The sequence below is a fragment of the Ictidomys tridecemlineatus genome, chromosome 10 (assembly GCF_052094955.1).
Source record: "Ictidomys tridecemlineatus isolate mIctTri1 chromosome 10, mIctTri1.hap1, whole genome shotgun sequence".
Classification (NCBI taxonomy): Eukaryota; Metazoa; Chordata; class Mammalia; order Rodentia; family Sciuridae; genus Ictidomys; species Ictidomys tridecemlineatus.
The window spans coordinates 31,524,150-31,547,783 of NC_135486.1; the positions used below are offsets into that span (position 1 = coordinate 31,524,150).

A 23,634-nucleotide genomic window follows, 5' to 3' on the forward strand; every position below is an offset into this window, starting at 1 on the left:
TATATAGCCAGGGGCTGCCCCACCCCCAGCCAACGATTCCCAGCTGTGGGGTCAGGTCAGGCAGGGGGTGGGGGTGGGGTGGGGAGGCGCCCAGGCCAGGAATAGCTCTGGGGGAGGAACCACGGGGCCCCTTGAGGAGTGCACTACCTTGCCGTCACCCTGTTTGGACCTCACAGTCAGGGTGCTAGTGCTTGGCTAGGAGCAGGCACAGATAGGTGAGCTGGGACACCATTAGGACCAGTGCCCAGGTTTGGGGCAACGGGAGACAGCTGCCGTTTAGAGAAGGAAGCCCTGTGAGCTCTGGGAGTCTGGCTTCCGCGAGGCCACTTGGACGCAGGTCTTTTCAGACCGGGGTCTGGGGCCCAGACAGCCTGCTCCAGCCTCCCTGGTGAGCACTCACTCCTGACTTTGCCCCTGGGATCCTCTGTGCCCTGGGAACTCTCCCTTGTGCTATGTGAGGTCAGGGCCCTACCTAAGCAGGAAGTTGAGATGCCCAAGATGGAGATGGCCAGAGAAGGTCCTCCAGCATTGGGACTCCAGGAAGAAGGACTGTCCCTGTCTATTTTCTTGTGCTCTAACAGAATACCACAGAGGGGTAAATTATGGAGAGATGTTTATCTGCTCACAGTTCTGCAGGCTGGGAAGTCCAAGAGCATGGCACCCTCATTGGTGAGGGCCTTTGTGCTGTCATCACGGGGCAGGTGGGCAAGCAAGGAGGAACTTGGCTGAACCCATCCTTTTTATCAGGGACCCATTTTAAGATAACTAATCTGCTCCCACAATAATGACATTAATCCATGGGTGAGGGCAGTGCCCTGGTGGCCTGATCTCCCCACCTCTCATAAAGACCCCTCCACTTATACTGTGACAATGGCGGTTGAATTTCAATGTGAGTTTGGAGGAGGCATTCAAACTGTAGCAGGGACTAAGCCCTTTGGTTCCTGTCTCTGCTGGGAGGTTGATACCGATCCGCCTTCCCTCCCTGCCTGGGGCTTCCGTTTTCCATGACCAAGTTGGGTGTGGGATGAAGTTGTGGGCAGACTCAAAGGGACCCTGCTGGAGGGCATCTCCGAAACTTCCAGCCTCTCAGAACAGGACGTGAGCATGGACCTGCCCAGTGTGGGAAATGATGAAGGTATGGCCCAATTCCTAGTCACTCACGGAATAAAATGTTGGTAATAATTTAAATGCCATGTGCAGGAGCGGGAAATAGTGACTTCCATTGCTGCTGGTGGGATAGTTGGGAGCAACTTTGGGAAGAGTGACACAGAACCTGGAGATATGGACAAAGCACCTGCTCCGTGACCCTGATGTTCCACTCCTGGAAACGCTCACCCGGGAGGCCAGGGAGGCCCGGATGAGAATGTTCACAGCAGTATTACTTGTACTAGCCCAAATCTGGGGTGTGGGGGGGGGGCAGCTGTCCTTCAGCAGTGGGACAGATAAACCACTGGAGAGCATTTATACAATTCAAAAGCAAAATCCAGAATAAAATGAACAAACTTCAGTCTCATACAACACCATGGCTGCTCTCACAGACCTAATGGTGAGGAAGGGAGCCAGGCACACAGAAATGGGGCCATCTCACATGCACTAAATCCAAACACAGGCCACACCAAGCTCCTTCTTCAAGGTGCACCCATAGGTGGTAAAGCATGCAGGAAAGCAGAACACAGTTAGCATGGAAGTCCAGGTAGTGGGTCAGGGTTGCATGTGATTGGAAAGGTCCTGGGGTGCCATCAAGGTTTCATTTCCTGCCCTTGGTAGTGGTTACGGGAGTTTTCATAGTTTTCATGCATAGTGACTCTAAATTAAACAAATACATTTATACATGGTTTACTATGTATGATGTATGCCACAATTTAAAAATAAGCAAGCATGTTATTTATTGAGGGCCCTCATCAACATGTAGACTGTACCCCTTCCTCAGAACAGGGGGTCATTAGAGTGTGGCCTCCTCTCAGCCCTGGCTGTCCTTGTGGGGAGTGGCAGTGGAGAACCCAGGGTGCCTTGGATGCAGCCCTGTCTGGGTGCTCATGTCCTCTGCCAGTTGATTCAGTGTCCTTCTGGGCAGGGAGCAGGCCCTGGAGACCCGATCTCCATCCTTGGCCTCTGACTGTGCAGCTATAAGCGAATGTGACTAACCCTACAGGACCCTGAGTCAGCCCTGCCGAGCCGTCCCAAGCTGGGGGGGAGGGTTGCCCTTGGGGCTGCTGTGTGGCTGCCCAGAGAGCCCCTCAGCCCTGGGGTTTCAAATACCCTTGTGTGACAGGGCAAGCAGTGGCAGGATTGAGGGAATGCTTGGCCACTGGCCAGCCCTGAAATGCTAGGTACCCCCTAAGGCTCTGGCCAAGTTCTTTGCCTTTAGCAGAGCTGTGACCTTGGAATCAGCTGCATCTGCCCTGCTCTGCTTGGTTCGGATTTCAGGGCCACAGATAAATATTTTCTTCCCTACACCTGAAATCAGAGTCACAAACCATCAGACCAACTCGTGATTATCCCAAGTCACAGATAATCCGAACATGAGGAAATCCATGAATAAATTCTCTTTAGTTTTGGAGGATGTAGCTGGACTCTCTTTGGATAAAGTCATTCCAGGGCCCTGGAAATTCACAGAAGGCTGGTGAGGGCATCTCCCCCTCATAAAGCATGGGAAACTGGCTGCTCTTCTGGGTTTCTGATTCCCTCAGCCCGCCCTGGCACCACGGCCCCAGACCAGCTAGGCAGAGGTCAAGGGATGAGTGTAAGAGGAGGGACTGCAAGGACCCTGGGCTACAGACAAGGTCATCCTTTGGACAGACCTGGCTTTCAGCACAGCAGGGCCCCTGGGTTACTGACATGCAGGTCACTGAGAATGTCAGAGGCTAAAGGCCATCCTTCAAAGCCCTGCAGAGAGAGGCTCCTGCCCCGGAAGGCAGGGAAGGTACGTGAGAGGTGTGTGTTTCCTTCTGGCGCTGAGGGTCTAGGGTTCAGGGCTCTCCAACCCCATCCTATGATGGGCTCCTACCACCTTTCCGGGAGCCAGGAGAGATGAAAAGCTGGGATTAAAAGCATTCCTTCCTGGTGTCTGCGAGTCTTCAGGAAACAGAAATGGTTTCTTTCAACAGAAACTTAATTTGGAAGTCTGGATGGCAATGGCTTTCGTATCTGAAAAGCCATCAGCCACGCTTGGGTGAAGTCCAAGGCAGGAGAATCTAAGGAAGCTACCTTCCGCTGGGGTTTCCTGCATCCTGGTGGTGAGGACGTGGTAGCTTCATCTCTGCAAACTCAGGGCTCCCAAGCCTCAGGGAGAGGAATCCAGAAAAGATAGGGGGAGGTGAGCGCGATGCTCCAGGGTGCCGTCAAGATAGACCAAGCAAGTGCGATGCACCGCTAAGCTCTTGTACTTTACTGAGCAGCTGTGGAATTAGGAAAGGGAAATGGCATAGGAGATACGATTATGGATTATGTTCCTAAATGAAGGTTTCAAATTGGGCTTTGCAGAGGGTCTAATTAGTGTGGTAACTGACTCTTAGGATGTTTGGCTACTTGGTGCTAGAGCTTGCCAAAATGGTGTCCTTTCATTAGGAGGGTCGGGGGTAAACAAGTTGAAGAATTCCCCTGTGCCAGGCTTGGGGTCTATGAGCAGTTTTATTCATCAGCAGGTATGAACTGATACTGGGTCTTACACTGTGCTGGTCCCTAGACCCTCACTGACCCCACAGCCCCATCTCTGGTGTTGCCCTTGGCGCAGGCTGTGGGGAGGAAGACAGAGGCTCAGATGGGAGATCAGCAGTGCAGGTGCTCAGGCTCCCGGCCAGCTGGAGTCAGAGGGTGTGGGGTGCCCTTGGACCCCACGGTATACAGAAAGACAGGGCTAAGCGGCTGAGAGTGCATCCTTGATGGCATTGATGAGAGGGAAGGGTCGATTCTGGCCACAGAAGGAGCCCCGGAAGTCATCCAAATCCAGGGCCCACACCGCAGCACCTGCCAGTTGCTTCTGTTTCAGGTACTGCACCTGGGGAGGGAGGTCCAGAGGGGGAAGGGTTGGGTTCTCCAGGGCAGAGTGCCTATGGGGGAAATGCTATTCCCAGAGGAGGGGACCCAGGTACTGAGGCTGACCCCCCACCAGCAGCCCAGACTTCAGGGCAGGAGGCTGACTCTGGCTGCTTGGAGCAGGTCCCCCCTCCCTCTTTGTCCTGGGGGGTGGCCTGGTGAACTTACCTTGCTTCTGACGCTCTCCTGGTCATCATATCCCACCCACTGGTTGCCTTTGGTGGCGTAGGGAACCAGCTGGCTGGGAATTCTATGGACCGTGGCTCCGTGGAGGAATTCACAGATCTGAACAGAGAATAGGACATGGGTAGAACAGGGAGTCTTTGTAGGACACCAGGAGAAGTCACTCCCCAAGTCTCTGTCAGCCCCTCATTTCATCTTGCAGCCTCATTCTCAGGGGCTTTGCAAGCTGTAGGCTTCATGCAAATTTATGTAAAACAGATGCAAATGTATCCCCAGTTCAGCTGCCATAGCCTGAGGGCTTTAAGGGATTCTGATTGGCTCCTCCATCTTTTTATTTTTTGGAGATTGAACCCAAGCGTACTCTAGCACTGGGCCACATCCCCATCTCTTTTTATTTTATTTTGAGACAAGTTTGTGCCCATTGCTCAGGCTGGCCTTGAACTTGCCATCCTCCTGCCTCAGCCTCCCAAGTAGCTGGTAATATAGGCATGTGCCACTGCTCGCCTTCTCCATCTGAAACAGGGATGGAGAAGGCGTGGATGGACACCGAGTACTGGCCACTGGCCACAAGAACATCAGAGGCTAGACTGGAGACCCTGCCTTTGCACTTTGCTGGGCTGGAAGGAAGACCCCAGTTCTGTAGCCAAAGGAATGTTCCAGGGGTTGGTGGTGCAGACTCATGCTGCTGGAGACTTTTGGTAGCAACGGGCCTGACTTCTCTCTTCCTCCTCCTCAGGGATGTGAGGTCAGCTGGATCTGATTTTATTCCCAAATGAAAGAAAAAGTGGGGGTGGGGTGGAAGGACCCCCTCCCCCATGGCTGTAGATAGCGCTGGGACAATCTTAGCTTCTCCCCCAATTCTGTTACCTCGTAGTAGGCGAGGAACCCTTCTTCCTTGGTGAATCGGCCTGGTATTCCCGGCCCTGAGATGGGGGCTCCAACGCCCGTCTCGGAAGAGGACAGAGTGAAACTCCTCCCGAAGATGGGAATGCTCATCACCAGCTTGTCGGCCGGGGCCTTCCTCAGCATGTACCCCACAGAATAGTCCTGGGTGGGGATAGAGCGGGGACAGGAGGAGCAGTTAGCTGGGCTGGTGGCGCGGGGATCTGAAAGGGTTACAATGAACACTGCACTGCGACAGGCAAGGTGGCGGTGGCACGGTGCGTCTGGGATTCCCCATTCCTCTGGGAACTGATGGTGTCAGTTTAAAACGAATTTTAAAGTTCCATTCTTGAAAAGCTCCCTTTACACATAGGAAAGGATCATTATTATTTGACAGATGCAGAAATCAGGTGCCTGGCTCAGACTGCACAGCTAGCAAATGGCAACTTGAAGACAGACACCCACCTCCTAGCCTCTAGCCTCTCTTATTCTGCCCCTGCCTTCACTCAGTCCACCCCACAGCCATGAGGATGAAGGATTTGGGCCTCAGTGTTCTCCTCTATAAAATGGGTCTTACAACCCCTGCCTTGTGGGATTCTACTGAAGATTGGAGACGTGAGCCCTGGCAGGTGGCAGGACTTTGTGACCCCCCTCCCTCCCTCCTTCTGGGTACCCACAGTGTTGCTGTATCTGTAAGAATGGGTATCCTTCTGGCCTCGAAACAGGGGGCTGTGATGTCCTGTGGACCCGCGCCAGGCTCCATGGAAATCGTAGGTCAGGGTGCTGATGAAATCCAGGTGTCTAGAAGGAAGGGGATGGAGGGTGAGGTGGGAAATTAGAAAAGCTCTTGGCCTCACGTCCAAAGCCCCAGCAGGATGTGATCAGGGGAAGCAGGCAGTTGACAGACAGACCATTAACCCAAAGCCCAGGAGTTCCTGGTGACCGCTGTCCTGGCTGCTGGCCCACCTCCCCTGGGCCATGCCAAGGTATGAGCTCAGGGTCCCAGGAGTGTACTCAGGGCCAGAACAGTCCTCTCCGTTACCTCCCGCCCCAGCACGTGGCTGGCCTCTATCTCACCCCAGCCTCTGCTCTCCTGCCAGGCTCATCTGGGTGAAGCAGGGAAAGAGCCCAGTGGGGAAAGAAAGAGTGGGGACAAAGGATGGCCCCACCCAAGGTGCCCTGGAGGGAGGAGGAAGTCCCCTGCAGGCACGCTGGTGAGGGAACTGTAAGTGGATGACAAGAATATGAGCTTCAGAAATTTGGGACAAATTGTTGAAAGCCACCTCTTTCCCACCAAGTGATCACTTTGAGACACCGAGTCTACACTTGTAAGATTCTAAGAGATTCTAAAAGCGACTGGAGAGTCACTTTTCTTTCCTGCTGGGTTGGCCACTATCCTGCCTCAGCTCTGGGGAGAGATCACGCGTGGCTTCCTATGCGGACAGGATGGAGGGGCGGCAACAGGAAAGGGGGCCGCCTGTGTGCGCAGGCTCGGGGGTACCTGGAGATTCCCAGCATTCTAGAAACACAGGGTATCACTGCTGCAGGGCCTCCTCCCCCAGGCCCAGCACCCTGCTATGCTGGCCACGGGAAAATACTCTGTAATGGTTGGTGGCTTTGTATATTTTTTCCTATTGCCTTTCCCAAATACACCCAGAGAAACGCTCTCAACCGGTCAGCAACATGCCAAGTGAAAAAAAGAAGGTCAGAACTCATGCTCCATTTGACAGATGCGAACACTGAAGCACAGGGTGGGAAGGCTCAAGTTCACATATCCAGATTTGGGAGGAACTGGGTCTAGAAGCCTGGTCTCCTGGGTCTTCATTGAATTCTAGGGGAGAAGAAGGAGTGGTGTGGGCAGAGGCCTCTGGGGGCTGTCTGGGCAGGGGACTCACTGGGATATCTGGGCGATGTCATAGCCGCTGTCAATGTCAATCTTCCCTGGGGACACAGCTGCGCTGAGCAGGAGCTCTTGTGCTCCGGACTGGGCTTCCTGTGCAAATTCGGCCTTCAACTCCTGCATGGGAGATGGGTGGGTGAGTGAAAGAGACCCAGGCAGCAGGAGGGGGAGGCTTGTGGAGGGAGGCACCTCATGGACCTTCCCTATCTGCTGGGACCACCTATCTGCTCAGGGCTCAGAGGCCCGTCATGGTCCCATTCTCAGGGCCACCCATCTTTTTTCTAAAAAAACTGGACCAATCTCATCCTCAAACCCCATGCCCACCCAACAACACTCCATCACTGCCTGTCCTGGGGGGACCATCAGAACAGTGGGTGATGTGGCTGGCTGACGTGTTTGCCTTTCAGTCTGTGCTTTGTTTTAGTCGATCTGTGAGATCCTAGGATCAGGTGGTGTGGACCATCGCTCTGCCCCGGGAACTGGAGATGCTTGGGCTGCCCCAGGTGGAGCGGAGTGCCGCTGGATGCAGTGAATGCTGGGTAGCGGGGGGGGGGGGGGGGGGGGGGGGGCATCCGTTTTGGACTGAACCGTGGACAATGGATGCTCCATGTTCACTGACAGTGGCAGTGAGGGGTGGGGACCCTGCTCAGTCATGGCCTTCTGTCTCTTAGGACCCCATGCCCACCTCCCAACTGGGGTTACAAAGTGTCTTCCTTGTTCTCTAAGAGTTCCAGGGCTCAGGGGCCTTGGATCCTAGCCAGGAGGCTGAAGTCCCCCTGCCTGTCCTCAGGAGATCCTGTGTGGTGGACGGAAAGGCTCCACCCCTGACACCCCCCACCCCGCCCCCCACCAACCTGACCAGGACCTGGATTAGGGTGGTGTGAAGCTGCTTGTTTCTTCGTCCAGGGGTCAGCCAGGTTATGTCCAGCCCATCAAAGCCATGCTCCCGCAGAAATGGCGGCACTGACTTGATGAAAGTGCGGCGCTTCTGCTCGTTAGAGGCTATTTCCGAAAATCTAGGACGAAATTCACCCCCCCAACCGTGTGTTCTCAGCACGAATAGGTCAAGTGCTCCCGGTTTCTGCTGGGGCTCCTGGGGCCTGGGGAGCAGGGAGCCTGGACTGACGCAGCCCTAGGAGGGCCTGGCTGGGACAGCGTGCACCTCCAGCATTAGAAAGAGCCAGGCGCCCCTGGTTTCCAAGCCACTTACTCACCAGCCATTTCAGACAGGGCACAGCCCAAGTCTCAGTTTCCCCATCTATAAAATGGGATCATTATAATACCTCCTGGTGCTGTCATGAGGGTCACATGTGACGGTGGTGGGAAAGGGTACCTGACCCTGTGAGCATTAGGTTCCTTCCAGCCCTCATGGCAATAGCCCCCAGAAGTTCTTAGCTTTCAGGTCAGAAAGGTAATAAAAAGAGGATGGGTAGGGAACCAGGAGGTACGCTGTGAACTTGCTGTGTGACTTCTGGTAAGTCCCTCTCCCTCTCTGGGCTCTGGGTTTCTTGGCTATACATGAGGCAGGTCCCTGACAACCATTTAGGCCCCTCTGCCTTACCAGCCTGGGGCCTCTGTACCCCCCCCCATAGTGGGTGGAGAGAGCCACTCCCATCCCTTCCTCCTGCTCCAGTAGTAGGTCCTACCTTTGAGAGCCAAAGTTCCATCCTCCAACAGACAGAAGGGTCTTCAGTTTGGGGTTCCTGTGGGGCAAAGATGAGGGATGGTGGGGTGGAATGAAATCTTGGTGACACTGAGGACCTCTGGGTCTCAGTGGCTGTAGCGGAGCTCTATCTTTGAGTGAGGGGCCGCACTGGGCCTCTGATGACCTCTGCCCCTGAGACTCAATACTCTTTTCTGTTTTGTTTTTTGGTACCAGGGATTGAGCCCAGGGGCATTTAATCACTGATCCCATCCCCAGTCCTATTTAAAAACATTACTTAGAGACAGGGTCTCACTGAGTTGCTTAGGGCCTTGCTAAATTCCTGAGGCCGGCTTTGAACTTGTGATCCTCCTGCCTCCGCCTCCCAAGATGCTGGGATTATAGGCTAGAGGTCATAGACTTGGTGGCCATTACTCTGAGATAACGCTGTCCCTTCTCGTTGCCCCTGGTGGAGAAGCCAGAGAATGGCCAAGTAGGGTCACAAGCACTTTCCAAGCTCCCTGGATAGGCACCCCTAGGGGAGAGAGAAGGCCCCTTTCCCAGGGGAGCTACAGTCTGCCCGTCATCACCCAAACACTGCCCAACCCCACCTTCACACCTCCACCCCCTGAAGCTGAGAACCTCGGCTCTCCATCTGGAGGTGGTCCTGGGGGCCTTCACCATTCTCTTGAGCGAGTAGCCCTACCCTGGAGCCAGCCCGGCTACTCCCCCATCTTCCTCCCGTCCTGGCCAACCTGATTTTGAGTGCATTCAACATGCCATAGAGTGTCTCGTCATTCCATTCGAAGATGTCAATCTCATTGTTGCTTATGTTGGCAAAGCTGTAGATGATGTGGGTGCAGAGGGAGGGGCCAATGGCATCTGGGAAGCAGCTCCCGTCACCTTCCCGGTACTGGGACCAGTTGGTGTAGTAGCAGACCAGTTTGTATGCAAAGCCTGAAGGAGAAATTTAGGGTGGGACCTGGGCTGGGATTTAGCCAGAGTCACTCCCGTTGAGCTCAGAGTTGAGCACCAGTGGGGCGTGGGAATGGGTGGGGGGAATGGGCCAGAATCCTGAGCAGAATGAAAATTCTGAAATAAAAGAGCTGGTGCACGCCCCTGCCTCTAGGGGGTTCCCTATGTGATAAAAATGAGGTCCGTTCTGAAGGCACTTGGAACAGGTCAAGTGCAGCACAAGATCACACTGCGGCAGAAACAGGCGCAGGAGGTCAAGGTGAAATGGGCCTCCTGTGCAGTGCAGGTCCAGGCTTCCTGGAAGCAGTGGCTTTGAGGGAGGGCAGGGACCCTTCCTGCCAGGACCCTCCATGAAGTCTTTAATCCCAAAGGGGCTCTGACTGTCTCTTCTCTCTGTCCAGAAGGAAGTGGCCCTAATTGTCACCCACCCAGAAGGGCGGTCCCCAAACTGGTGTACAATATCACAATATCCTCTCAGTCTAATTCCCCCTACAGCAAATGATGTCCTTTCTGGCATTTTGGTTATGGAAGACAGTGGGCATCGCTTGTCCACGTGGTCCCTGGGCCCCTGACAGTGGTGGGTCCCTCTGTCTCCTAGTCACTGAACGTGAGCTTTTTAAAGTTTGTTGTTTTGAAAAAGTTCAAATCTATTGAAGAGTAAATAGTACATATCCATAACCCCAGCCCCTTGGTTTAACGAATGCAAATAGTTCTAAGCCTTTGGGGTCACTGAAGAAACTGCAAGAATGTTCTCTGGCCCAAGACCTCCTTCTCATGGGTGCTACACCTTCACCAAATGCTAGGACACAAGGTAGGGGTGGGGTGGGGTGGGGGCGGGGTACTTACAGCACTGCAGCAGCACCAGGACGGCAAAGCCTGAAGGGAAATTCAGGGTCAGACTCCCTGCAAGTGCATCTGAACCTTCCTCCTGCCCCCTCCCCAGACAACCAAGGCCCTACCATAAGCCTCCACCCTCGACCCCCGCCCCCGCCCTCCCAGCTCTGCTTTGTCCCTGCTGGTCTCCCCTACCCCAGAGACAGGAGGCTGGGACCCTGTGCAATGGTTCTGTGGGATGTCTGGGCCCTCCCACCCGAAAACCCACAATCCCCACTTGATCCAATCCCCCTTGGCTGGACCAGAGACCTGTCTGAACCACCCTCAGACCCATCCTGGCTGCAGCAGAGTAGGACAGGGGTGGCCTCTTCCCAGTGCTCAGCAGCTCCTGGTGCCCAGCTGCCCAGACAGAGCCTCTTTCCCAGGATTCACACTTCCTATTTATACTGGTCCCACTCTCCTCCCCACACCCCCAAACCATCCCCTTTACAGGAACTAAGCTCGTATCAATGACGAAGCATCAGGCCCCTGAGTGGGGGTGGGGGAGCCTGCCGGCCACTAGAGTGAGATTGAGAAACTGTGGACTTTTGAAAACTTTGCACCAGTTATTCAAGATGCACCTGCCAACAGAAGAGCCACCCTGGGGGCTCCCAGGGTGTGACTCAGCTGCCTTTCCAAAGCCTTCTTCCTGTTATCCTGCCACAACTCGCTTCTTTCCAGCAGTTTCCGGGCTCTTCTGGCAGCTTCTACCTCTGACCAGGCCCTTGGCCAGGTTGAAACAGGGCACAACTGCATTGTGTGAGCCTCGGCAGCAGAACAAGGCTGTATTTTCATCTTGCCTGACCTCCCCGCTCAAACTTTCTGTCTCCTGGCTGTACCCACAGCTGACTCAAGTCTAGGCCAAGGCCAGAAAGTCTTGAGAGTAGGTGGGGAGGGCTGTTTGTTGAATGGGGGAGCCAGGAGAGAAGAGAGACATTTCTGAGAATGCTCTGAGCCCTGACACTAGTTTTTTTTTTTTTTTTTTTCCCTTTCTGAAATGCCAACAGTGATGTCTGCCAAGGGCTTTGTAAGCCTGCGGGAAGTACTATGGGGTAAGCACGGGAGTAACTGTGGGCCACTGGTGATGTCCCCCAGGAGCAGCGGCTCAGAGAATCAATCATCTCTGCTCCTCTCTCAGTGATGCTTTTGAAATCCCAGCCCAGTGAGGCCGCCCCTGTCTAAATCCTTCGGTGACTTCCCATCACTTTCAGCAAAAGAACAAGTGTAGCTGGGTAGTCAGATGCTGTGTGAGCATGCCCCAGGGCCTGATTTCCACACCCGAGCCACCCAGAACAAAACAGAACACAACCACAACACTCACTGCTTAGAGAGGCTCGGCATGGTTCAGCCCCTGTTTTTTTGGTCAAAGATGCAAGACAACTGCACTCTTTGCAGGCTAGAACTTGTTAATAGGCAGCCAGTGGAGAAAAGTTCAGAACTCTAAGAGTCAGAGTGGGTCCAAGAGCTTCCCAACCACGTCCCTCTATTTTTACCGTACCTTTAGGTAATTGTCAAATGCCATCCATTTGGCCCCGCAGCCTCCGGGGAGAGGCCTCTCCCCATCCCTGCCTCTCGGTTCTCTTCCTTGGAAACTCCAACAGCCCCTCCCATTTGCTGTAAGACGAGTCCATTAGCAGTGGATGTTCTGCATGGTACTTGGTGAGTACTAAAAAGTCACCACCTCTTCCTTTAAGGTGACTGGCTTCTTTTGTACTGATGATTGACAGCAATGACAGACCATGAGAACTTTTCCCTGTTCTTTTGGAAGCACGGAGGGGGGGGGGGACTTCCTTGCATCTCTGATGGAGATAGTATACAGCAGACTGGGCAGGCAGACATTTCCCCCACAGAGGATAGGATGTGAAAGGGCATCTCCTACCATTACTCTCTGCTTTTGATAAAAATCATCTCATATGTTTCATTGGCCACGCCTGTTGTCCTGTGAGCCTTCGGGCTCAGTTTGTTAATTCCACAATTCTCCATGGAAATAGCATTGTCACAACCAAGGGTCCAGACACTCCTTGGCCTGCCGCAGCAGGACAGGCCAAGGGTCCCATAGTATATCACCTGCTACCTCATCTCAAGCCATGCTCCCCTCACCCCTGTACTCCTCCAAGCATGGCTCCTTCTCAAGCCGTGTGCTTTTTCTTCTTTCTCCCACCACAGGGCCTTTGTGTATACCATCAACTTGCCTGTGCACAACTATGAAGGGCCTGAGATTTTATGCTTCTTGCAAATTAATGAAATAGGCAGCCACAGTTTTATGAATGCTGACAGATTCTACTCCAGGGACAAAGGGCTTTTTAATCCTTTGGCAGAGCAAGCAGATGAACTTCATGTTTGGGCCATTTGCCCTGGGCCCCCAAGTCCCACGAGCGTGACGCTGGAGCAGCTGGGAGGATGCTGTGCTTGCAGCGGTTCCGTGACAGCAGAGGAACCCATGGTTTAAGGAACTTAGATCTACAGCGAGCAGGAAGCCTGCCTCACCTTGACTTTGGAAAGAGATATTATCTTTATTATTGTAGACAGGAAATAACTCCAGAGGGAGATACTGTTTCCATCTCCAAGGCTGTTTGCTCTGCAGACATCACTGAGAAGAGCTTGCACCGCAGACAGTGTCCTGTGGGGGACACCTGCACTCATGCAGGCAGCCCTGGAGATGCCCCCAGCACCTGCCCTTCTCCAGCCAGTTTATCCTCCTCATCCTTCAGACTGAAGCTTGGCCACTTCTCCGGAGAGGGTGGACTCCCCTGGGGCTGTCAGATGCTTCCTGCCTCCTCACTGATACCCAGCCCAGCCCAGCTCTAATCATACCCCCACCCCATTTTTTTTTTTTTTTTTTTTTTTTGGTGTGTGTGTGGCAGGAGGAATAGAAAAAATCTTGGGCAGGAAGAGGCTGTCATGGAAGAATACAAGAGAGGTTGAGACGCCAAGCATGGGGCACGGTGCTTGATGCAGGATCAGGAAGGAACTTGTAGGTGGACACTGCCACCCCTCACAGAACATGTTCCCGGGACCGCTGACACGGCTTCCCAGGCATAATCATTTTGAGGCTCTCTTCCTCTTGCATGGGGTGTCATTGCAAACAGGTAGAGTTAATGCTCCCCCAAATACCTGAGCAGGGAGGTCTCTTTTCTGCATAGAGTTCTCTCCTTCCAAGTGGGGAGTAGCTGCCAAGTAGGAATTGAAATTCATTTCTAAATCCTCAGCTCCATCTTGGTGTCGGCCCAGAGTAGATGCTGTCACAGGCTCAGAGGCAGAAATATTTGGATGAGAAAACAATGATTTAGGAAGGGTGAAGGGGAGTGACATTTCCTGAAGACAGGCTCATCAAAAACACAACAGCAAATACTTAAAGGGAAAAAATGATGACCAAGGTTACCTTGCTCATGGCAGAAATCTGTAGCCTTCTTATATGTTCCTTACAGTCAGCCAGCGTGGCAAAAATCAGGATAAAACTGTTTTTGTCAATGACTCCATACTTATAAGAAACAGTCAAGGCTTGTGATTTTGGAGTCCATACCCCACCTAACAGCCTAACCTGTTATTTTGGGGTTTTTTCCAGTTTCGGGTTGTCACACCTCCTCCCTGCAGTGGTTCTTAGTCATGAGTGAAAGAGACCAAAGTGCCAGGTTTTGCTTTTACTAATCCCACTTTCCTGTGGGCAAATTCTTGTCTTTGATTCATGGATTTGACCATGTAAGTTGCCTAACAATTTTCTGACTCAGTTCTATCCAATTGATATTTTCGTTTGCTTGGCCAAGATTTATTTCAATTGGCATAAATGTATTGTCCATTCATATGTAAATATTTTCTTTTAATATGGTTAGCAAAACCAGAGTCAAATGCTAGTTAAAGCTTTACAGTGGGGCTGTGGCTGTGGTTCAGTGGTAGAATGCTTGCCTCACATGTGTGAGGCACTGGGTTCGATTCTCAGCACCACATAAAAATAAATGAATAAAATAAAGGTCCATCAACAATTAAAAAAATACATAGTTTAAAAAAAGACTTTAAAAAAGCATTACAGCGAACTTCTGTCTGGAAAGCCCTTATGATTGGGAATTATAATAATAATTATTATTTTGTAGTACTGGCTATTGAACCCAGTGGCACGCTACCATTAAGCTACATCCCCCAACCATTTCTCAATATTTCTTAATATTATTTAAATATTTTTCTTAATATCTCTCAATATTTTTTTAAATTTTGAGAGAGGGTCTTGCTAACATGCCCAGGCTGGCCTCCAACTTGTTGGAGGCCTCCTGCCTCAGCCTCCAGGGTAGCTGGGATTACAGGTATGCATCTCTGGGCCTAGTTGGGAATTTTATGTGTGAAATAATCATGGGAAGTCCTTATCAGCACTATTTTCTCTAAGATCTCCATGTTCATTAATATTCTTGGACTGACAAGAAGTGAAATTGTCTGTAACCCATAAGACTGGAATTTCATAAGTCACATAGCTACACCAGTGTCTTCTCAAATTTCATAGGTGTTCTTTTGACATGTAAAGTGTGGCCTTTCTTTTTCAACCTTGAGCTTATCCTATGACAGAAGATCCTTTGCTTAACCAAACTGCAGTCAGGCTTCTGAACCTCCTCCCTTCTGTATTTCCTTGTAAAATCCAGTTTTAGCCAAAAGCCCTGCCAAGTCAGTTAGCAAGAACCCTCCACCCCATCCTCAACACCTAACCAGGGTTCTCCTTCTCCACTACCCGCCAGGTAACATCTGATCAGCCTGACAAGTCAGAATCCCCCTTTCTCCTGCCATTTCCTTAAGCCATTTCCCTCCACAGACCCCGACCCTGACCCTTGGCTATAAATCCCCTCTTGATCATGCTCTATTCAGAGCAGAGACCACTCCCCACCCCCCACGGCAAGGCCCTGCTGCTGTGGTCCCCATACCCATTGTCATGGTCCTGAATAATGTCGCCTACCCGTGCTTTAGTAAGTGTCACCGGATATTTTTTTTTCTTTAACACATATTTAATTAAATGGAATTTTTGGCACAGTCAATATCTAATTATATTCTGGTAGTAAAAATGACAGTTTCTATATAAATAACTTACGTGATCACAGTCATTGGTTCCATCTAGAGGTGGATAAATTACACCAGCTTATATAGTTACATTTTCCCTTTCGAATTTATAGAACCATGTATTTGGGCATAAAAAATAAAGAAACTTGTGAAGGTACTTTCCTTTTATGCTTGGTTGTCATCGGTTTGTAAATAAGGCCAATCAATGTGAGTTATTATAAAAAAAATGTGCACAATTAATTGTTTTTAATGTTCTTATCCTGATGGTATATTACCTTATAAGCTATATTAAGATCTCATGGATTTTCTTTTTAATTCTGAAATTTGAAAGTTCCCTTGGGACAAAATGACATTTAAAGGGCATTTCAATGTGCTATAAGTATAAAAATAAACACTAGAGGACTGGGGCGGTAGCTCAGTGGCAGAGTGCTGGCCTAGCATGTGTGAGGCACTGGGTTTGATCCTTAGCACCACATTTAAAATAACCAAATAAAATAAAGCCATGCTGTCATACACAACTACAAAAAATTTTTAATAAACAAACACTGGATTTAAAGAAATAAAATTAAAAAGGTAAAATATCTGACTAATATATTTAATTGAAATATTAATCTTGTAGATAAATTGGGTTAAATAAGATATTGTTAAAATTTTTTAAAAATTTTATTCCAGGTTGTATAGATATGTTAATTGAAATAAGATGTGAATCACAATGAAATCCATTTATTTCATACATTTAGTCCTAAGATGTTAATTTTTATTTTGTTGGTCTTGCGTAAGGTATTCCACTCCTACAAAGTTGTATGCTTTTTAATCAGTCTCCTGTTCAACTCTGTCCTTGTAGCAGGAAAGCAGTCATAGATAATAGTGACCCAAAGAACATGATTTCGTTCCAATTCATTTTCATTTAAAAAACCTGACAGCCAATTGGATTTGTCCTAAGAGCCACAGTTTGCTGAATTTTGTTCTCAGAGTCCAGACTAAACCACTCTAGAGATTCTGACTCAGTCACTTGGTCTTGCGTAAGGTATTCTTGCGTAAGGTTCAATCGAAGGTCCACGGTCAGCTCACAGGGCAACTGGGACCCGGGGCTCATATCCTGGTATACTATAGTCAATACACCAGATTCAGCTCTTTGTTGATGTTCTGTTGTTATTTCTTCCAGAAGACTGCATTCCTGATCTTTAGCCTGGAGTCGATGCCAGGCAAAAAGAAATGTCATCTGTGTATAATGAGATTAAATGGTTCTAGTTAATCCACAAGAATGGAGGAGAGTGGAGTCTTTTACTAAGGTATAATTTGCAGTCAATTTGTGTGAGGGAAAGAGGACACTAATAAATCTCCAGGGCCTTCATTGTCTCCCAGTTAGAATCCAACCAACTGTTTTTTAAGCCTAGAGACAAAATTTAGATGAATGAACATCTTGAAAATTATTGTGTCAGTCTTTGCACATGAACATAAAACGTTTCTTTTCAAAGTGAAATATGAGTATGACTATTTTTCAATAGAATCATTGAGATATTTAAGTTAGTACATTTTGCTTATAAATACTTGGTAAAGCTGAATGTTTCTTCATAAATAGGATGGCATTTATAATTGTGTTGAGCTAATCAATCATTTGAAGAATGTCAAATATAGCTGGTTATTTTTAAATCTCTCTCCTTTTATAAGGTAAAAGAATAAATCTCCGTGTTACCCATGGCCATCTAAACAATCTGTTGCAGCTGGGGGTATGGCTCAGTGGTAGAGGCTTACCCAGCATGCATGAGGCCCTGACCCCCAGCACTACAACATAAAATAAAATAAAACATCTGTCGATTGCTGCAAAAAAGCATCTTTAAAGTCCTACTATTCTGAATATGGGGCCTGAGTTTGGGCAAGGTAAAATTTGAGATGTAAGATGATATAAGATATGCATATACATAAATATTAAAAGGTAAGAAAAAAGAAATATTTATAAATAATATTTTTGAAATATATAGCAATAAACAGCAATAATTAATAAAAGATTAACTTTTTCTAAAAAAGAATTTTTGTTAAAATATAAAAATATGCCAGACAGAATGCAGTAATGAATCATATTACAGAATTTTTAAAAATATAATAGAATATACTCCTGTTGTTCCAAATGACTTTTTTTCCAAATGTGGTATTATCATTTAAGTACTTACACAAATGTAAAAAAAAAAAAATTAAATTTCTAAAACTTTTTTTTTCATTTTTATCCTTTAAATCTTTTGATTTAAAAATAAAAATTATTTTTCTTGCTAAAACTATAATTTGGGGTTGAGAAAGGATAAGGTTTTTGACTGCAGATTTAATTAATGAACTTGGTGACTAGGTTACATGATAAGAGCAAAACGGGATTGCTAAACAATTTCAGAGTTTTGGGCCAGGTGTGGAAGTGACTCTTGATGACTTGGGAGGCTGAGGCAGGAGGATCACAAGTCCAGTCTCAGCATCTTAAGCAGACCCTGTCTCAAAATAAAAAATGTGGGGCTGGGGCTGTAGCTCAGTGGTGGACTGCTTGCCTCACATGTGTGAGGCACTGGGTTCGATCATCAGCACCACATAAAAATAAAATAAAGGTAAACAAAAAAGTGTTTAAAAGGGCTGGGAATGTAGCTCAGTGGTCAAGGACCCCCTGCGTTCAAACGCCAGTATTTAAAAACAAAGAAGCAAACATCTCAATTAATGTGTAATTGTATAAGAAGAAATATTTATATATTTGTAACTGAGATGACTGTTTGGAAAAATTAAACTGATTTAATAATTTTGGTTTAAAAACAAGTCTATTTATGCCTTCTTGATTTTATCACCTGCCGATGTCAGCACCAAGTTCTAGTTTATACAACTCTTTATTTTGTCATGAAAAGCTCAATTATTTTGAATTGCCTAAATTTCACTTACTATTTTTGCTGATCAGATAACCTAACACTAATTTATTAGACATTTTTAAATTTCAAAACAAACTATATAGCTAAATTAATTATCATAATCAATATCTTATATAAGAGACACATTTTTAATAATACTAAAGATCACATGGACTTAATATGTCAGCAAAAATTTATAATTTCTTTTTTTATATATATATTTTTAATTGTTGATGGACATTTATCTATCTATTTACTTACTTATATGTGGAGCTGAGATTTGATCTCGTGCCTCACACATGCTAGGCCAGCACTCAAGCACTGAGCTACAACTCCAGCCCTAAAATTGTAATTTCTAAGATAGGCACTATGGTGCATGCTCACAATCCCAGCTACTTAGGAGGCTGAGGTAGGAGGATCATCAGTCTCTGAGACTCAGATGCTGTCTCAAAATGAAGAACATTTAAAAAAGGACTGAGGATGTAGCTCAGTGATAGAGTCTCTCTGGGTTCAATCCCCACTGCTGAAAAAAAATTGTGATTTTGAGATCTTTAGTTAACTTTAAGAATTTAAACTAATATTTGTTTGGGTAAATAATCAATAATGTTTGGATATTTGAGCAATATAGTTCTAAAATACCCCTGCTATTACTTAATAACATATAGCAGAGGGACCAGCAGTAGACTAGATAGCTTCTACAGAAACCTCTGGATTACGTTAGTGTATGTACTAAATTTTTTCTAGAAAGGTGGGTATGTATGCAAGATAATCAATGTTTTGTTTAAGAAAGGGAAAATGGAATAATTTTGTCTTAAAACTAAAAATGTTCTTGGTAAGCCAAAACATAAGAGAAAATAATAAAAGACAAATTTGAAGTTGTACCATAAGTTCAGGTGGCCTAAAGAGACGTAAACTATGTTATCTGGGGTTTAAAATAGCTACAAATAGTGAGTTTAAAAGGAACAGTGATCTGCTCCCTGGTGCCATGTTCTGAGCTGCTTTCCTCTGCCACATCCTTCCCCTTGATGTTCTGCCTCACTCAGGCCCCAAGGAATGGAGTCAGCCATCTACAGACTGAGACCTCTGAATAAACTTTCCCTCCTCTGAAAGAAAGAAAGAAAAAAGCAATGACATATGTCAAATTAGTTTAATAAAGTTGGCTGGACATTGATGAATTTATTCATTCATATTATATTCCTTACTACAATCATTAGTATTAGATTCTTTATATCATTTGCACAAGAGTTTAAATTGAACTCTGGTTGTTTATAGAACCTCTTCTCAATTAACATAAGACCCTTGTATCATCCACATACATGATTCCCTCCAGAAATGGATCAATTGTATCAATTGGTTTGCTTAAAATGATTTCATTTTTGGAGAAGAGGTCATTTTATCACTTCTTGTGCCTTTTTGGAGGAGCTACGATGGAGCAAATGAATCTAAGGCAGAAGTGGGCACCACCTGCATCTGTTCAGAAGGTTGATCCAGGCCTGGACTGTCGCTCAGTGCTAGACCACTTGGCCAGCATGTCCAGGGCCCTGGGTTTGGTCTCGAGTAGGTGTATCCTAACCCCAAGAAAACCCCAATACTTGATTAGTGACGGCATATAATTAAACACCATTAGGTCTTTGTATTTTATTTTATTTTAGTTCTACTTAGTTATACCTGACAGCAGAAACACCATCAGGTCTTTTGGAGGGAAGTATCACTTGAACATCTGAGTAATTTGGAGATTTTCCTTTTAATTTAGCAAGACAATCCCTTAATATCCCTAATGCTTCCTAACAATGTCTCCTTTTTAACCTTATATTTAAAAAAAAAATCCAAAGGGACATTACTGCTTGAATCATTTGATTAGGGAAATTAAATAAAAGCTGATTTGTCTCCTTTCATCTTTGGTACAGGAATTTCATCTCTGTAGCTATCGACAGCTATTGGGACCACAGGGACTTTAAAAATGAGAACTTTGGGCTGAGGAAGGAAGCTCTGAGCTGAGAATAAAAGGAAGCTCCTGTTGGCCACGAGACATGTAATGCAGAGAATTCTATGAATTATCCTAAAGACACCAAACAAACTTTTAACCTTGTATTCTCAGATGCCAGGAAATATCAGAATTCTCAGAAAAATACATTCACCCATAAAGACTACTCAGGGGAATCAGATTCCAGAAACCTGCCCCTGACAGAAGTCACTTAAAGCCTGGTCATTGCCTCAAGCCCAGATTCCACTCTTGATGCTACCCCACGTGGGCCCCTTGGCCATGTGCCACCAGAGCCATCACCAGGAGCAGACTTGAAAATCATCACATGGGCTCTCCTCAGAGGAGTGAGAGGAGGGTGAGCAGGGCTTCTGGGGGCCCAAACATAGAAGGGTGCACTGTGAGCTCCATGTATCTGTTGACTGCATTGGTAGATGCCAGGTGGCCCATAGCTAAGAAATAAGCTGTCAAAGGAGGACCAGGGACTCGTGCATTTAGAAAAGGAAAGAAAACATTCACTCACAAAGTGTGAACACAAGGAGTCAGTCGGCTTTCAGATGGAACTAGTTTCAAGTACAAAGAACAAGTATTTAAAGGGAAAAATCCAAAATGGCCACAATTATCATGTTTACATTAGTAACGCCTCTTTGGGGTGGAAAACAGCAACTCGTTCCCGTGTTCATCCTATCCACTACATATCCTCAGACTACAGCATAGCTAAACCTCGGGTCAAACTGCTTTTGTTAAGGAATCACATTTCTGGAAAATATTCAAGTCTTCTCATTTGGGGGACTAGAACCAGTCAGGAGTGGTATCAAGTGATGGACACGCATTATGCCAGCACCTCATGCTGCATCCTGGAATGGAAATATTGGTGGTTTCTCTTTCTCAGGAACAACAAGCTTAACTTGGAGAAGACTAAGAACTTGCCCAAAGCCATGCAGATCTCACGTGGTAGAACAAGACTTGAGCCAGACTCGGTTCTTTCCACACTGAACAAGGGGGTTGTGTAAGAAAGGCTGCCCTCGTGGGGAAGATAGAGGAGGAGAAGAGGGACAGAAAGACTATATCCGAGCGAGATTCACAAGGCCCAGTTAGACAATGGAACTCAAGAGTTGAAATCGCTACTGTCCCAGATAACTGTAGAGATCTTGCCAAGACAGGAAGTCAGGAGCTAACTATAGATCAAGGACCGTGACGGTAGGAAATCGGTGGGTCTCTGGACTCTGCCTCTTCTGGTCAATTATCTTCCATTCTTCCTTCTGTTTCCCTGCAGTGCCTGGTGCTTAGACCCCAAAACTGAAAGGGACAGGTAGGAAGTGGGTCGCCAGCCTCTATCCAGTTCTGCAACTAGTTCAGGAGGAGAAAGAAATACCACAATATGGTGTTGGTGTGGATAGTTTTGAGAAAATTTAAAAATAAGGGAGGAGGTGGATAAATGCCTGCTGCCATAAAAAAAAAAAAAAAAAGGAGAAAAAATGTTCTTAGAGCTGCCTGAGACCAAGGGCACCACACAGATTCTTCCAGGAAAGAGTTACTGAGGCCCCATTAGGTGCCAGATGCTGGGCTACGCCGTGTCTGGTGAGAAGAGGGAGGAGGACCTGCTTTAGTCTGGAGGGTCAGGGGGCCTTTCCGAGGAAGTAGGCTTAAGCTGAAGTCTGATGAGGGGGAGCGAGGCAGGCCAGGAAGCGGGAATCATCTAAATGGAGGATACCACGTGCAAGGTCCAGGGTGGGCCAAGCAGTGTGGCTAGAGTAGATGAGTCAGGCAGAGAGAGGCAACAGGCGGGGGGGCAGAGAGTGGCAGGGTCTGGGTCAGGGGGCCCTTGTTAATCACGGAGGGATCTTTTTAGTTATAAATGGACACAATACTTTTACTTATTTATTGTATATAGTGCTGTGGATGTACCAGGGCCTCGTACATGCTGGACAGTTGCTCCACCACTGAGCTACAGCCCCAGCCCCACTGAGGGATCTTATTCTATGTGTGACTGAATCTCCCTGAACATTTAAATGGGGTATAGGATAGGACATACGTTTTGGAAAGTCACTCTTGCTGTTCTGTGGCAAACAGACATAGAGGGAGGCAGATGAAAGAGGCCACGGTATGAATAGCCGTTTTTTTTTTGTTTGTTTGTTTGTTTTGTTTTTATTTGTTTGAGATGGGGTCTTGCTATGTTGCCCAGACTGGCCTCAAATTCGTGGGCTAAAAGGAACGTCTTGCCTCATCCTCCCGAGTCACTGGGACTACAGGTACGCGCCACCATGCTCAGCTAGGAGTAGCTATTCGTGAGGTCCAGACAAGAGATAAGGTGGCCTGCACCAGGCCCATGGGACAGAAGTGAAGAGGAGTGGGCAGGCTGTAGACAGTCACTGGAGGGAAAGTCAACCAAGTTACTGGTGAGAGGAGAAGAAGAGGATCAAGGAACCACCTTGGGGTCCTACCTTTCGCAACGGGGACAGGTTGGGGAACTTCCTAGAGCAGAGCACCTGTGGGGGGGGGGGTTTATTGTCCTGGGTCTGTTTGGGGCGTATTCAAGGTGAATTGCTCAGGCTTCACCTGAGCTCTGGAGCTCAAAAGGAAGCTGGAGGCAGGAGGTAGATAAATGTAGGACTCATTAGCATAAAGGTACTATTTAAAGCTGTGGAAGCCATGAGCTCATTGAGAAAGGAGGGGCCTAGGCCCAGGCCCAAGCTTGAGGTCATCTGACATTTAGAGACCAGGTGGAGGAGACTGAGGAGGTGTGACTGCGGCTGCTTCTTTCAACTCCCCATATACAGCTCCTGCAGGCCCCCTTCCGTGTGCTGAGCATCTGGGTATCTGGTACCCTGGGGAAGGGGACAATGTCTTACCCCTAAGGTTCACCCTCCGTGCAGGGAAGGAATAGTATGAGTCCATAATAACATTACGACATGGTCAAGTATTTATAGAGAAGGATCTAGAAGAAATTTCTGTGGTCCCTGGTCCTGGAAACTGAGAGTATGGGCAAGTCTGTGGCAGGGGTCAGGGGCCTCAGAAAGATGGAAACCAAGGTGTAGAGGCTGGGGACAATTCCATATGTGGCTTCCTCCCTCAAGACCCCCTGAGTCCCCTGGCACCAAGATGTACCTTCCTTTCCCCTCCCCCAGCAAGTCCAGTTTCCTCATTTCCGTCTGTCCCCACGACTAGACACCCAGGCCCACCCCTTCTCAGTCGGGCGAGCCTCCTTCGGAGAACTGTTTACTAAAACCAGGATTAATGTGACAGAAAAATG

The 23,634-nt window shown here is 47.9% G+C and overlaps 1 protein-coding gene across 1 annotated transcript; it reads right to left on the bottom strand.

The window, feature by feature from the left end:
• Window positions 1-3,611: 3,611 nt before the first annotated feature.
• On the bottom strand, window positions 3,612-10,912 carry Chi3l1 (chitinase 3 like 1). The gene is made up of 10 exons (XM_005330321.5): window positions 10,761-10,912; window positions 10,464-10,493; window positions 9,398-9,599; window positions 8,647-8,703; window positions 7,866-8,016; window positions 6,996-7,117; window positions 5,778-5,901; window positions 5,086-5,265; window positions 4,204-4,320; window positions 3,612-3,997 (listed from the first exon to the last, which is right to left on the bottom strand). The coding sequence occupies exons 1-10, from the start codon at window positions 10,783-10,785 to the stop codon at window positions 3,857-3,859; spliced, it is 1,149 nt and encodes a 382-aa protein (XP_005330378.1). The 5' UTR covers window positions 10,786-10,912; the 3' UTR covers window positions 3,612-3,856.
• Between the last annotated feature and the right edge of the window lie 12,722 nt (window positions 10,913-23,634).